Genomic DNA, 16,457 nt, shown 5'->3' with positions numbered 1-16,457 from the left:
ATTGAACAAAGCTGGGTCACGTGGGCTTATTAACTTAGTTATTTTATTATTATTATAGGCCCACTTTGTTATAGCAAAAATATGGGTCTCATTTTATGTTTCTACAGGCCCATACTCAGGCTTAATTTCAGGATGCTTACTATGGCACGTTACCACAATTAGTCACTCTCAAAATCCCAATTTGGAAAGCCGAATCTGGTCAAAAGTATTCTTATTTTGACAACCCATCGTCATTAATAATTACTTGTAATCATGTATCTCTCACATTAATCCATGTCTCTTATTCGCTGTCCATGTGGGGCCATATTAATGAACAGGCCCAATTTGGGGGCGCGATCGTTGGTAACTCGCGACGCGTCTATTTGTACCCCGCCCCCTCGGTTCCTTGAGACAGAAGGTTTTTCTTCTGTACGGAGAGCTCGAAAGCCGGTCGTTTCTGGTACTTTTTCGAGGCGAAGTTTTATCGAGGTTCGAAATTTCGAAATTTGGGATTCGTCGCTCCTGCGGTTTGCTCGCTTGCGCCATCCTTTGGCCATGGAGGGAGTCGTGGTGAAGCATGAGACACAAACCCTAGGAGCGCCGGAGAGGAAAGCGTTCGGCCAGCGGCCAATCGCGGTCATTGATCTCGACAGCAGCGACGAGAGCGATAGCGAGATCGAGGATGGGGAGGAGAATGGTGCGGGGTCGAGGAAAAGAAGTACAGGGTATGAAGGAGAGAGTTCGAATAAGAAGCGGAGGTTGGTGGATGCCGCAGTGGTTCTGCCGCTCGGATTCTTGGATCCTTTACCGCCGGAAGAGCGGTTGTTATTGCCGGAGCCGCAGCCGGAACCGATTGCGGAGGCGCCTCTGGTGGAGGTATCCGGGCCTTCTTCTGTCTCGGGTTGTAAGCAGTTTTGGAAGGCCGGCGACTATGAGGGGGATATTGTGGGCAATGGCGGGTCGGGTTCGGTTTGGGGTGAGTTGGGTTTATTTGTGTTTTGGTTTGTTTTTGCTGGTAGTTGTTGGTGAAAGGTCTCGGTGGTTTTGTTTTTTCTTAAAATCAGGGAACTTGTTTTTGACATTTTTCATGAAGTCAAGGGTGGTTGCCGTTGGCCGGATAAATTTTCCGACTGTTTTTGTTTTTTTTTTGTTATTAACTTTTCTCGCTCCAATTAACATTTTGTTCTTGAATATTTATTTTCTATGGAATAATCAGTAAGGTTCTAGCCTCAAACTTATAATGCTGTTCATCTCGCGGATTGACAGTTCACCGTCCTCGGGATTTTGTTTAGGCGGCATTTTGATGTCACGGAAATTTATAGATAATCTGGTTTTTTGAATTTAAATTTATTTTCTTCTGTGGCCTTTGTTACTCGTCATGTGATTGCGATGTTCATCTTTTGCCGCTGGGTTTGTTTCTTGCTGTTAAATTTGGGTGTTTTACCATGTAAATTGTTAAGATGTCTCCTTATATGTAAAAGTGAGGAAATGAGATAGAGCTGGAATGAGGAAGGACCCTTTGTTAGTACTAACATGAAAGACTACACAGATGCCTCTTGTTTTCATTCTTTAATTAAGTATTTTTTAGTCAGGCCCGCAAGAAATTATCTCAAATACCCAAAGAGCCACATGAAAACTTGTGCTGAATTCGTGACATTTAAGCATTTTCTTAATATCCGATCTTTCTTGTTCTTTAAATCATCTTACTGAAAAAGAAAAGAGAAAAAAAGTTGAATTGGAGAGCAGTAGCAACTTATATATTATCTATCTCGAATATGTAACTTGCTGAATTTGATAGGATGCGTCCTTTTCAATGGTCCAAGCCCATGTTGATATTCATATATTGGTAAGTGTAGCAATGCTCTTATGTTTGTTAAAGAGGCTGACATAGACTTGCTTTTTCTACATTTTACAGCTGGCATGGATCATGTTCGAGTTCATCCTAAGTTTCTACACTCAAATGCTACTAGTCACAAATGGGCTCTGGGAGGTACAGTCGTTTTCTCTTTGTGATTAGGAATATTTAGGAGGTGTACGAATTTTTGATTTGTCAGACTAGTTCATACTTAAAGAAAGTAAACTTAGTCGTTAGAAGGATTTTCATGAAAAAATTGGCCTTCTTTTTGTTTTTAGGGTCAAGAAGAGAGCGTTGGCATAAATGCTTTAGGGGCATCGATAAATAATTTTTTTTATTCTGAGAAGAAAGTTGACTATATTATAGTTAATATTGCTAATCTGGTTGATTAAAGTTGTTAAATAAGTATGTTTGCACTCTTCTTCTACAGCCTTTGCAGAACTTTTGGACAACTCTCTTGATGAGGCCTGCAATGGAGCTACTTTTGTGAACATAGATATGTTTCAGAACAAGAAAGATAAGAGCAAAATGCTACTTGTTGAAGGTTTGATTCTTCTCTCAATTGTAGGTGCTTCTACTATTGTGCACATTTTGTTCATATTCCTTGTGAAATGTTCACTTAGTTTCATTTTTCAGATAATGGAGGTGGGATGGATCCAGATAGAATGCGAAAATGCATGTCTTTGGGGTATTCTGCTAAAAGTAAATCAGCGAACACCATTGGACAATGTGAGCCTTTACATCCTTTTGAAGAAAATTTGTCATCTAAATGTTTTTGTGCTCTTGCATATTTCCAAGCTGCAATACACATCACCTTTGACATTCTTTTGTGTGATTTTAATGTATCATGCATGTGTTACTCAGATGGAAATGGCTTTAAGACAAGTACCATGAGGCTTGGTGCTGATGTGATTGTGTTTTCTCGTTGTAGAGGAAAAGATGGAAATAGGTAAGGATTTGTTTCCTTGCACAACTTGCTCTATGTCTGTCATGTTAAAATTAGTTTGAAATGAATAGCAGCATGTTATGTACGCGAATGATACTCTCCATGTCTGAACTAATTAAATTGTCCTATGAAGAATAGAGCTTTGGTACTTTTTTGAGATTCAATTTGAGCATAGAGGGAGGACCATATAATGTCTCTGATGACTACTGAAAATGAAACATTCATTATTATTACTATCCTTTGTTCCGGTTGTTTATTGACTATTATTTGGATTATTACAAAGTTTTAGTAAAACAACTTTTGGTATATATGCTTTCAACATTCTATTTCCTTTTACCGGGTCCATCCATCATCACGTTTTTTGTTACTATCAACTAATTGTTCTTTTATGGTATCTGGATTTGTAGTCCTACCCAGACCATTGGGTTGCTTTCATACACATTCTTGAGGAGCACTGGAAAGGAAGACATTGTAGTTCCAATGGTATGCATATTTTAAAGAGGGCAATTATTTAATGACTTGTGCTTCTAAATTCGAAGTTCATGTGAAATCATCATATCCGCGTTTCAAAAAAATAAATTTGAAGTTCATGTGCGATAGAATATTTTCTTGCAGTTACTTAACCAACTTTTGGGATCTTATCTAGTGAAATGCAAATTTAATTTTCAAGTATTTGTTGCCATTTTTGGAGGGTTCACTGCCTTCATTGTGTTTCCTCATTGGTGGTTTTTCAAGCTATTATTTGTTATTTTCTACTTCAAATACTGATTTTTCGTTCATGGTGTTTGTAATGTTTAGCTTGATTATGAGAAAGAAGGAAAAGGTTGGGAGAGCATGGTTAGATCTTCTGGAGCTGATTGGAATAAAAACCTTGAAACCATAGTGCAGTGGTCTCCTTTCTATAGTGAAGATGATCTTCTTCAACAAGTAAAATATATTCTTATTTATCATCTTTTTTATTCAATTTATGAAATCTTGTATCAGCTTCATTATATTGGGCTGACTGACACTATTATATTTTGATAAAGCAGTAGCCTGTATGCTGTGAGTGATGTCTGTGTCTACTATTTTCTGTGTTAAGACTATTTCCTGTTTATGCAGTTTAATTCAATTGAAGATCAAGGCACTCGTATTATTATTTACAATCTTTGGGAGGATGACCACGGAGAGTTGGAACTTGATTTTAGTGCTGATCCACATGTGAGTGTGTAGCGACAAACCCTTTTTAAAAGGGAATGTAGCAGCAACCATCTTTTCCTTGTTTTCTTGTTTCTTTTTTCTCTTCAGTCTTCCAGCATCTCAGAAGTAATCCATTTTTGGTTGTTGGAGAACTGAATCATATGAAGTATTTATTTTCCAGGATATTCAAATTAGAGGGGTTAACCGTGATGAAAAGAAGATTCAGATGGCAAAACAATTTCCCAACTCCAGGCATTTCCTTACCTATCGACACTCATTGAGGGTATAACTCGGTTATGATTTTATGTTTCTTTTTCATCCCTAACCTTTTCTTTACTTCTTTTTTTGTGCCTCTATTTCAGTTGTGCCTCTATTTCAGTTCATGACTGTCTATTATGTATTAGCTGTGTTAGAAATCCTTAATCTGTGAAATTCCGACGGTGAAGCAATCTGATCATTGAAATCTTGGGGAATTGAAAGAATACATTCAATTTCTAATATCTCTTTGGCACCATAAAATAGTATATATTAGCAGCAAGACTGTATAGGCATGCAAATTTCTAGGACCTTTTCAAAGAAAGAAGTAAAAATGGTTTTTGACCAAAATTTGGATTTTGGTTCTACTTATTTGGGTAATATTTTACTTTGATTTGTGCAGAGTTATGTGTCCATTCTCTATCTTAGATTGCCACTTGGCTTCAGAATCACTCTCCGGGGCAAAGATGTTGATCATCACAACATTGTAAATGACATGATGTTTATTCAGGAGATCACTTATAGGCCTCAACCAGGTGCCGATGGGGTTGTAAAGGATTCAAATGTAATGCATCCTAGACCATTATGCTCATCATGTTATTGTTCTTGTTTCTATGCTTATAAAATATCTCTTTAACTTCTATGTTATTTTTAATCCTTCAGATGGTTGCTGTTGTGACGGTTGGATTTGTGAAAGATGCCAGAGAGCATGTTGACGTTCAAGGATTCAACGTTTATCATAAAAATCGGCTCATTAAGGTTTTTTCTTTGAATCTTGGATTAGTTTGAAGCATATTTACCCACTGTTCTATACTTGTGCTGTTTTTTATCTGTATTTCCCTCCATTTGGTTTACCATTCTTAGCTAGGTAAAAAATAAGTTTTTCTTATTTTTCTTTTCAGCCATTCTGGAGAGTCTGGAATGCTGCAGGAAGTGATGGACGTGGAGTTCTTGGTGATTCATCGATCACGTTTATGTTCTTTATGATTAACTAATGGACTGAGCTGTTGTTAATTACTGCACTTTTATTTTTTCTATAGGTGTCTTGGAGGCTAACTTTGTCGAACCGGCTCATGACAAACAAGGTTTTGAGCGTACGACAGTGCTTCAGAGACTAGAGATGCGGTTGGTTCAGATGCAGAAGACTTACTGGTTCGTTCTCTCTTTTCTTTCTGAACCCTAGAGCATATTAGGAGTGGTGTTGAAGGCATTCAATAAAAGTTACAGCTCCTAATGATATTTGGTTTCATTACATTCAGGACTAACAACTGTGAGAAAATTGGCTATGCTTCTCGGCGACACAGGAAGCAAGGTAATGTTCATCAATTTGAGTGTGTCAGTAATTTAGCATATAGCTGTTGAAATTCTACTGTTGCATTTGACCCTTATTTGTTTGACGCCCTTTTTTTTTTTTTTTCTTTGTATATGACAACAGAGTCTCCCCCTGAAGCTCCTCGTCCCGACACTGACAAGGGTCAGTCTTCCAAAGTAAGCAATTTGAAACATGTTAATGGCCATTTATCCAATGGTGTTGAAAATGGGATGACATCTAGATCGGGAAAAAAAACACTTTCTTCACCATTATCATCCGGGGATGAGAGTGATGAAGATCACCTTCCTGAAATAGAGAAGGCGACCCCTGCTCAGAAATCTTCTCAGAAAGAGACTTCACGTACACCTAGAACTCCTTCCCAGAGTGGAAAAGAACAGCACCTTAATGGGTCCAATAGGTCTCTGGTGCAGTTGGTTGCGGACAATCTTGAATTAAAAAACAAGAACAAAAGACTGGAGGCTCGAGTAAGTGCAACACTTTTCAAATCTATATCACTACATTCTCCACAACTAGGGGTTCTATCTAAACTTCCTGTTATTTATAAATAAACAGATCAATGAATTGGAGCAGAAGCTTGAGGAGGCAAGCAAAGAACAGGAAGCTTTGATTGATATATTCTCTGAAGAGAGGATTCGGCGGGACAAGGAGGAGGAGAGTTTGCGAAAGAAATTGAAGGTGGGAGAATTATGACCATGCATATATATGTGTTTTCATAACAACGGGAAAAATGAAGAAAAAGAGAAATTCTTAACCGAAGAAGTTGTTTTCTTGACAGGATGCATCTGCAGCTATACAAGATTTGTTGGAGAAAGTGAGGCTAAACTCCAATAGCATCAAACGAGAACGTTAGATGCTGTCATGAAAAGCAAATTCATACAGTTGGGATCTGACACTGGAGTATCAACTAGACCAGCTTAAGGACAGCCATTTGTCTGAAAGTGTCGAAGTCTCCCTTCTGCCGCGGAAAGCCATGAAAGCGGCTCAATCGTGAAGAATGAACTCAGCGGCTGTTAGTTTATTTTTTATTGATTTTGTATATCGAGGGTGCTGCTCCCTTTCAGTTTTGGCTACAATTTATTTTTTAAATGTACAGTCGTTACAAGCATAAAATTATTAAAATATTATGGATAGACTTTTTTATTTGTCAATTAAAATCAATATTATCAATAGAATTTTTTATTCATATATTTATTAAAATTTGTTAATATTATGAATTTGAAATTTTGTTCAGATATTACTTTATTTTTATAAAATGTAATTATTATTATTTTAAAATAATGTTCTTTGAGTAATTTTAAGAGGATCTAATAGTAAAATTAACTTAATCTAATTCATCACGATGACCAGAGACTTCTTTAACAATTTGCAGATAAGTGGTGGAATCTGAAATTTTAATTGAGCAAAAAATAGCTTTTTTGTCATTCATATAAAGGATTTTGTTCAATCCAACAATAAAAGTTAATTTCTCTTTTGAAATATATTTCTCAACTTATTGTTTTTAGGGAATTTTACCAAAACACAAGTTTGAAAAAACTTATTTATGAAAACAATGACGATCTCAACTTATTTGGAAAACTATCGAACTTTGACCGGTCCACTGTACATGTGGATAGTCATAGGCAAAACGTAAGCTTTGACCGTTTACGTGTCGACACCTCATCAGTGTAGTATGGTAGTTGAACACATGGGTTGCCACATCATTATTTTTACACTTCATCTGACACGTCATTATCAATTTCCTTCTTTGCCCCGTCATCTCTCGCCACGTCAGCTCACTCCACGTAAGCCCACCGTTATATTTTTTTCGTTCTAATGTTTCTTCCTCGATCTTTCTCCTCTCCTTTTCTCTCGCCCTCGCTCCTGCTGCCACCGCTCGGCCTCGACCGCTCCCCTGCTGCCGCCGCCCTCGACGTCCCCCTCTCAACCGTTCTCTCTTCGTCTTGGCCTCATCTCTCGTTCTTCTTCTCCGTTCCCCTCTGTTCATCCTCTCGCGCCCCCCACCCCCTCTTAATACCCTATCATTTCACTCTCACGCCGCCCCTTCTCTCAAAACCGAAACCCTAGTCACCTCCAAACCCGAATTTGAATTTCAGAAGCCGATTTAGGAGGGTGATTTTTTAGGGTTTTTGTTAATTGAATCTAATTATTGTATTTAATTATAATATTGATTTGAATTTAGGTGTTTAATTATTGTATTGATTTTTTTTTGTGATTTACTGTTTAATTTCTGATTTTATGTTAATGAAAATTCTGCCAAATTAAAATTATTGTAAAGTTTTGTAAGATTTTTAATTAAATAATATATTTTTTAATAATTTATTATTTTGTAAATAAGGTGATAAAAAGTATACAAATAAATTATATTTTTAAACACTAAAACAACTTTTTTGTATATATTTTTAATTTATAAATATTTTAAATGGATAATATATGGGTAAGACTTAAGAGTAAATTTTTTTTTATTTATAAATATTTTAAATGGATAATATATGGGTAAGACTTAAAAGTAATTTTTTTCTATTTATAAATATTTTAAATCCATAGTAAATGGGTAAGAGTTAGATTATTTCTATTTATAAATATTTTAAATTTCTAAATATTATTATTTTGTAAATAAGGTGATAAAAAGTATACAAATAAATTGTGTTTTTAAACTTTAAAAGAATTTTTTTTAAATATTTTTTTAATTTTTAAATATTTTAAATCGATAATATATGGGTAAGAGTTAAGAGTAAGATTTTTTAAATTTATAAATATTTTAAATCCATAATAAATGGGTAAGAGTTAGATTTTTTCTATTTATAAATATTTAAAATTTGTAAATATTATTATTTTGTAAATAAGGTGATAAAAGTATACAAATAAATTGTATTTTTAAACTCTAAAATAACTTTTTTGTATTTTTTTAATTTATAAATAATTTAAATCTAATTAATTTACTTATTTTATTTTATTTTTAAAAATATGAAGAAATAAAAAGTGGAACGACAATTTTTTTAAATTAATAAATATTTTAATTGATATTAAATGGTGTTAAATAAGTAAGAGTTAATTTTTTAATTGTTTATTAATTTTTTTAATAATTTATTATTTTAGATATAAGGTAATAAAAAGTGTATTTGATTTTTTAAAATTTTTCAAAATTTTATCATGTAATGATGTGGTAGAATACGTGTCAACTATACTAACGTGGCAGACGATGTGTTAATCTACAATATCGCACTGATGACGTAGTGACGCGTAAGCAGTCAAAGCTTACGTGTCGCCTTTGATTGTCCACATGTATAGTGGACCGGACAAAGTTCGGTAGTTTTGCAAATAAATTGAAGTCGTCGTTGTTTTCATAAATAAGTTTTTTCAAACTGGTATATTGTTTAAAAGCCCTTGTTTTTATTGCATTGACGTGTAAAATGATTCTTTTGGGGCCAAAGATGGAGAAGGCTATGCAAATTCTAACCCATTGGACGGGCCATAGAAATTTCTAACCCATTGGACGGGCAATAGAAATTTCTAATCCATTTGACGGGCAATAAATCATCTTAGATAAGTCTATAAATAACCAAAGGAATTTTTTCTTCTCCATATATTACAATGAGCATCATAGGTAGTTCAATTCCCGCTCTTCTTTTTTTAGTTGTTGTTTTCCTTTTTTTTCTCAATACTAACGTGAGTGGCTTTCATGAACAAGAGAGAGAAGCTCTCCTCAAGTTCAAACTGTCAGAGGTGGTTCTGGTCCACCTCTCTTGATTAGGTTGGTTTTTCGCACTTAAACGACTAGTCTTTTAAGTTGTATTGGCCAACGTCTTGACATGGTATCAGAGCCAGGTCTGACACGTCCCGCCTTCGAATCCTGCAAGGGGTAGGGTGGGTGTCAGAGGTGGTTCCGGTTCACCTCTCTTGATTAGGTTGGCTATCCGTACTTAAACGACTAGTCTTTTAGGTTGTATTGGCCAACCTCTTGATATGGTATCAGAGCCAAGTCCGGTATGTCCCGGCTTCGAATCCTGCGGGGAGCGGTAAGGGGCGGCTGGGTGGGTGTCAGAGGTGGTTCCGGTCCACCTCTCTTGATTAGGTTGATTTTTAGATTGATTTAGTGAACTTTATGGCTTCTTAGTGGGTCAAAATGGCACAAAATTTTGTTATATTTATGTCTCAACATTAACCAAAGTTTTTTGTGTGGAAGTTAGATAGTAATGGAAAGATCGAACTCATAGTGTCCACCCTCCACAAACAGACCACCAAATTCTTTCAAATATCAAAACAGTCCTATGTCTTAGACAACTAAGGCGTGATGTTAGAGGGAGAGGCCAATGATACGCTTTCTAAGCTTCTTCCTTACCGTATATCATCCTTATCATATATCATCCTTACCGTAAACCAGGGTAAGATTCCAGCTCATGGTTAAGACAGCTAAGACGGGATGTAGAGGGAGAGGCCAATGATACGCTTTCTAAGCTTCATCCTTACCGTATATCATCCACACCATAAACCAGGGTAAGAAAATGCTTTAGTTTATCCAAAAACACTTTAAGAAAATAAACTATAAAAGTGGAGATTCATTGAGATAAAAGTACTTTGCAAGATGGAGAGAGGAACGAAACGGAAAGCAGTAGCAGTAGCAGTACCAGAAGCAAAATCTAATCTGCAGGTGCCGCCGATGTCATTTTCTGTGCCAGTGGGGTTTAGATTCAACCCCACTGACGTCGAGTTGGTTACATATTACTTGTCGGCGTTGCTTCGATCGGAGAGGTGGTTCCGGTCCACCTCTTTTGATTAGGTTGGATTTTCGCACTTAAACGACTAGTCTTTTTAGTTGTATTGGCCAACTTCTTCGGAATGTAAACTTGGACAACGATGGGTTCCCATTATTAAACTCCAGTTTGGGTGGTAAGATCTATTCATCTTTGATTCATTTGAAGCATATCAAGTATTTGGATTTGAGCTGGAACAATTTTAGTATGAATCAAGTCCCCAAATATTTTGGTTCTTTCGAACATCTCAGATATGTTAATCTCTCTTTTATACATTTTGTTGGAAAGATTCCATATCAACTTGGGAACCTCTCTAATTTGCACACTCTTGATCGCCATTCTGCTTACTTATCTATCAATAGTGCTGACTTCAATAGTGTCGATGACCTTACTTGGCTTTCCTTTCTATCTTTTCTACAATACCTTGATCTCTCAGAGGTAGACCTTACAAGGGCACTGAATTGGCAGCAGGAAATCAACAAGGTTTCCTCTTTGAAAGAGTTACATTTGAGAGGTTGCATGTTAGGAAATATCCATTCATTATTTCCATTTTCTAACCTCACATCTATAAATGTCCTTGATTTTTCTTGGAACCATTTTAATTCTGCATTACCCCATTAGTTGACAAATTTCAACAGCCTTACATATCTTGATCTAAATGGAAATGAGTTTAGTGGCTCAATCCCATCTACTATGGGAAATCTCACTTCTCTTGAATTTCTTCACTTGAGCTACAATTCCATTGATGGTAGGATTCCAAAAAGTTTCAGTAATTTATGCAGTTTGAGGATTTTGTGGTTATCGGGAAACTCTATTAATAGTTGGGAGAGATTGACAAGATGTCTTGCCAATAGTTTGAAAGAATTGTATCACTTAACAGGAGATATGCCTAATTTGTTGACTAATTTCAACAGTCTCACACATGTTGATCTAAGTGAAAATGAGTTTAGTGGCTTAATGCCATCTACTATGGGAAATTTTATTTCTCTTGAGTTTCTTGACTTGAGCTACTATTCCATTGACGGTAGGATTCCAAGAACTTTCAATAATTTATGCAATTTGAGGATTTTATGGTTATTAGAAAATTTTATTAGTAGTTGGGACAGATTGAAGGAAAATTTACAAGTTTGGTTGGGAGAAACTAGTAATTTGAAGACCTTAAAGTTCCTTGATCTATCGTACAACTTATTTTCGGGATTCATTCCTTCCTCGATTGGGAATTTGTCATCACTACAGGAGTTAAACCTAGCTGGCAACAAGCTCGGAGGCTATATTCCCCAAAGTATTGGAAAACTGTCAAACTTGCGCTATTTTGATATTGCCAATAATTCCTTCACATTTGTCATCATTGAATCTCTTTTCACTAAAGTTGAAAGTTTGGAGTTTATTACATTGGCATACAACAACTTGATTTAGAAAGTTAATTCTCAATGGCTCCCTCCTAACATCTCATACATTGATATATCATCTTGTCGAGTGGGGCCAAAGTTTCCCTCATGGCTTCAACAACATAGGAGTATTTCTTTTCTAGTATGTCTAATTCAAGTATTTCAGATGCTGTTCCATATTGGTTTTGGAATATTACAGTCAACATGCAATCTTTGGATCTCTTTCACAACCAGCTTCAGGGCAAGTTGCCAAATTCATCCCTACAGATTTTGGATTTTTCAAACAATTCTTTTTCTGGACCAATTCTTGAAAAGAATATGCCAAATTCATTCCTAAAGATTTTGGATATTTCAAATAACTTTTTGAATGGTAGCATTCCATCCTTACTTTGAAAATTAGAACACTTAGAAAGTCTTGATCTATCAAGCAATTATCTACATGGAAATATTCTTGACTATTGGTGAAATAAATCAATGTCTCTATAGTACATAAATTTCTCGAACAATAACTTTTCTGGTGAAATTCCGAGATCACTGAGTGACATACCTTTCCTTGCTTCATTGCACTTGTGGAATAACTTTTTGTCATGAGAACTCCCTTCAACCATGAAAAAGATGAAGTCGTTGCTCGTTCTTGATCTTGCTCATAACAATCTATCTGGAGTCATATCGACATGGATCGGGGAGAACTTATCAAGTTTGAGGATTCTATCATTACGATCAAATATGATTTACGAAAATATCCCTCCACAAATATCGAACATTAGTTCTCTTCAATATTTGGATCTTTCACACAACAATCTATCAAGGGCTTTTCCCCGATCTTTGGGGGACTTTACTGCAATGACTAAGATGCATGATACTAGTGATCAATTTTTTTGCACTAGTACGAATGCTTCAGAGCTGAAATTCTTGGAGAATATTGTAATGAGTCTTAATGGAGTGGAACTTGAAAATAATGGGACACTTGGATTTTTTAATCTCATAGATCTCTCATCAAATAGTTTATTTGGAGACATTCCTGAAGAATTGACACGTCTCCTTGGACTAGAGGTTGAACTTGTCAAGTAATTCTTTGAAAAGAAATATTCCCAATGAGATTGGAGCCTTGAAACAATTGGAATCCTTGGATTTGTCCAGAAACAAATTTTTTGGCGAAGTGTTAAGCACCTAGCTAATACTACCCAAAAGACCGGCCTGTTAGGAACGGAAGACATATGTACTTAACCCATGCCCATAACCAGGATATCCCATAACATCACACCCCCCCTTCGCGAACCGACGACCATGGTGGCACAACGACACAGACCCGACCCGGGTTTTTATCCTACGGCCTACCTGTATTTTAATCCAGCCTTTGCGCGCGACGCAACGACACTGGCCCGACCTGAGTTTTTATCCTACGGCCTACCGGTTTTTAAATTCAGCCTCTGCACTGTTGCCGAGAATCGAACTCGCGACCGAGGGTTGGCTCTGATACCAAATATTAAGCACCTAGCCAATACTACCCAAAAGACCGGCCTGTTAGGAGCGGAAGACATAGGTACTTAACCCTGGCCCATAACCAGGATATCCCATAACACGAGGTGCCTTCAAGCTTCTCAACACTATATATCTTGAGCAAGCTAAACTTGTCATACAATAATTTGTTAGGGAGGATACCATCTGGTTTTCAGTTACAGACACATCAACGACTCATCAATATATATTGGAAATGACAACCTATGTGGGCCACCTCTATCACCGTGTCCAACAAATGAGGCACCCCCCCATACAGAGATTGAGAAAGGGAAAGATGATGAATCTGAAATGATCGGGTTTTTTGTTAGCATAGGGCTAGTATTATCGTAGGCTTTTGGGGGTTTTGTGCTGTTTTCATATTCAAAAGGTCAAGGAGGATTGGTTATTATCGATTTTGTGATGACATCATGGAAAAGGTTATTGTAGCAATGCCTATATGGTTTGTTAGACTCAAGACAAATATCCAAAAAGATGGATTGGTAAACATTATTTGCCTTATACATTTTATCACCCTTTTGTTTCACAAATACAAAGCGCTTACTCTACTTTTTCATGACAATTTTAGGGACTATTGGCGCAAAGTATGAATTGTCTACCTCTTGCTTATTTGTATAAGGAAGTTGTACCAACCGAAGGTGATTAATTGATACTATAATGTCATAGAAATAATGTTGGTATAAGTTATCATCAATGGTTTTTACCTAGATTGGTTTGATTCTAAAAAATTATTTACTACTCAAATGTTACCGAGCTCTCGTTGCCAAAAAACTTTTAGTAGTCTTATTTCTATTTTACAACAATTAAGAAAGATTAAAGAAAAACTGCAAAAACCATAAAATTTCTTTCTCAAAACTAACAAAGTTTTTCATGAGAAGAGTTTTAAATTTCAAAAGTTGATTGACACTTTCAAAAGTTTTAACTTCCAAAATCAATTAAAGCAGCATAAATAGTTGATGGGTTCCTTTTAGCACTTGTATCAAATATAAAAGTGAAATATAAACAACAACAAAACCTATTACTTTGTCATCTGAGCTTTCTACTTTTGTTGGTCAATTTCCTCTAAATAATGTGTTTGTCACCAAAATGAGATTCCAATACCTTTTCTTGTTGAAAGAAAAATAGTTGCAAGTAGGGGTGGCTTCGAGCCGAGCCGGTTCGCGAGCCGGCTCAGTTCGGCTCGGTATCGGCTCGGTTCGATTCGTCATTTTTCGAGCTCGAGCCGAGATCGAACACCGAAATCGGCTCGTTTACCTTAACGAGCCGAGCTCGACCGAAGCTAGGTTCGGTTCGTTGGCTCGCAAGCCGGCTCGAAATGAGTCGGATCGGCATGAATCGGTACGGGATCGCGAGCGAGCGGGGGAGCGGGAGCGGGAGCGAGAGCGAGGGGGGGGAAATTTTTTCCTCCCCCCTCGTCACCGCCGACCCCTCCCATCGGTTGTTGTCGCCGCCTCTACCGTCGTCGTAGCTGTTCTCCGGCGTCTATACCGCCGTCGCAGCTGCTCGGCGGCCGCCTCTGTGTCCGTCCGTTCGATTTCTTCCTCTCCTCGCCGTCGCCTTTGTTTCCGTCGCCGCCGCTTCCGTCACCGCCGATTCCGTCGCCGCCAACTCCGTCGTGGCCGTCATCTCCGACGATAAATCCTCCCTGTCGCCGTAAGCCCCTTCCCTCGGGGTCGTCTCGGCGGAAAACCAGAATAGGGGAGAAATAATCTCCCCCTTCCTCGCGAGAAGATGATCTCGCACGTGCTATTTCGCACGTGCGAGATCATAAAATAAAAAAAAAACTTTTTTCTCTGGAAAAATTTAAAAATAAATTTTATAGAAATAATTTTCTATAAACTATTAGTGTCTCATGTTTTTTTAAACACTTTTCTAATTGAAATTTTTTATTAAAAATCATATAATTTTCAAAGTAAGATTTTTTGTACCAAGATGGGGTAGAAAACTGTATAGAAAATTTTTGAATAAGTATTTAACAGTTGATGTTGTAATACTTTTAGCATGAAATAATTTTCATTGCAATTTTGTGTTTGATATTTTATTTAATTAAAACTTTATCGATAAGTATAATAATATATTAGATTGATTATTAATTTTTATTTATTTCCCTAGAAGAGACAATAAAAGGTCCATTTAACTTTCCTAAGAAAATTTTAAAATATTTCCTGTAATTTTCTAATAAGTCACTAATAGTAATAAGATTTTATTTAAAGGTTTTTTTGGGAATATGTATCATAGGAAAAATATTTTTAGTTTTTCCTAGAATATAAATTTTTATCTAGGGGCACTAAGGAGGCCATAATAAATTATGGCCAAATTCAAAAATTACAAAACAAGCTAGACAACAATTGGAGTAAAAAAAATTAATATTGGTGCATTTTAATCCATTATTGAAATTCAATCCTGAACCTCCCCTATCATTATATTTTTTTTAAATGTATGCATAATTTTATATATAATTTATTCAAAGCCACCCCTACGTGCGAGATCATAAACAAGGAAAAAAAAACTCTTTGTCCCTTCCTCATGGCTCTTAAATAAATTGAAAAGATATTTTAGTAGAAATACGTTTCCAGATACTAGTTTTTTTAATAAATGTTGAAAAAACATTTTTAATAGAAATATAGGGACCATTAGTGCCTCGTATTTTTTCAAAATATTTTTCTAATTATAAATTCTTTTTAAAAAATCCTATAATTTTTCAAGTAAGATTTTCTTGCCAAGATGACTTAGAAAACCATATAGAAAAATTTTGAATAAGTATTTGACAGTTTATGTTATAATACTTTGAGCATGAGGCAATTTTCATAGTAATTTTGTGTTTGACATTTTATGTGATTAAAATTTTATCGATAAGTATAATAATATATTAGATTAATTATTAATTTTTATTTATTTCCTTAGAAAAGGCAATAAGAGGTCCATTTAATTTTCCTAAGAAAAATTTAAAATATTTCTTGTAATTTTCTAGTAAGTATGTAATAGTAATATGATTTTATTTAAAGAATTTATAGTTTTTATTTGGGTGATTGTAAATTGATAGTGATATTTTATTTAATTTTGTTGTGTTTGATTATTGTATGGAGTTTATTTATAATGTTATGCAGTGTATGGAGTGTTTAGATTATTTTATGGAGTGTATAAACAATTTCATGAAGTGTTTATGGAATGTATAGACAATTTTATGGAGTGTTTATGCAGGTATTATGTATATTGATTATGCCCAATTTTAAGTAAAGGTCATGCCGAATTT

General features: G+C 35.8%; 1 protein-coding gene and 1 pseudogene across 1 annotated transcript; both read left to right on the top strand.

Moving 5' to 3' along the window:
• The first annotated feature begins 481 nt into the window (after positions 1 to 481).
• Positions 482 to 6,664, top strand: LOC137962284 (protein MICRORCHIDIA 7-like). The gene is made up of 17 exons (XM_068809063.1): positions 482 to 955; positions 1,895 to 1,969; positions 2,265 to 2,378; positions 2,471 to 2,563; positions 2,699 to 2,783; positions 3,188 to 3,263; positions 3,579 to 3,707; positions 3,882 to 3,980; positions 4,141 to 4,242; positions 4,618 to 4,779; positions 4,878 to 4,973; positions 5,117 to 5,168; positions 5,255 to 5,366; positions 5,474 to 5,526; positions 5,650 to 6,011; positions 6,100 to 6,222; positions 6,323 to 6,664. Exons 1-17 carry the CDS (start codon positions 535 to 537, stop codon positions 6,395 to 6,397), a joined length of 2,229 nt encoding a protein of 742 aa, XP_068665164.1. The 5' UTR covers positions 482 to 534; the 3' UTR covers positions 6,398 to 6,664.
• Positions 6,665 to 10,129: 3,465 nt separating this feature from the next.
• LOC137962192 (receptor-like protein EIX1) lies at positions 10,130 to 12,757 on the top strand (annotated as a pseudogene).
• Positions 12,758 to 16,457: the final 3,700 nt, after the last annotated feature.

This window comes from Aristolochia californica, unplaced genomic scaffold (genome assembly GCF_029961685.1).
Source record: "Aristolochia californica isolate CCGP_79_NKW_82.1479 unplaced genomic scaffold, dmAriCali1.0.hap1 SCAF_4, whole genome shotgun sequence".
NCBI classification, from domain to species: domain Eukaryota; kingdom Viridiplantae; phylum Streptophyta; class Magnoliopsida; order Piperales; family Aristolochiaceae; genus Aristolochia; species Aristolochia californica.
Note: the sequence above shows the minus strand (reverse complement) of the source record. Positions and strands in the feature narration are given on the sequence as shown.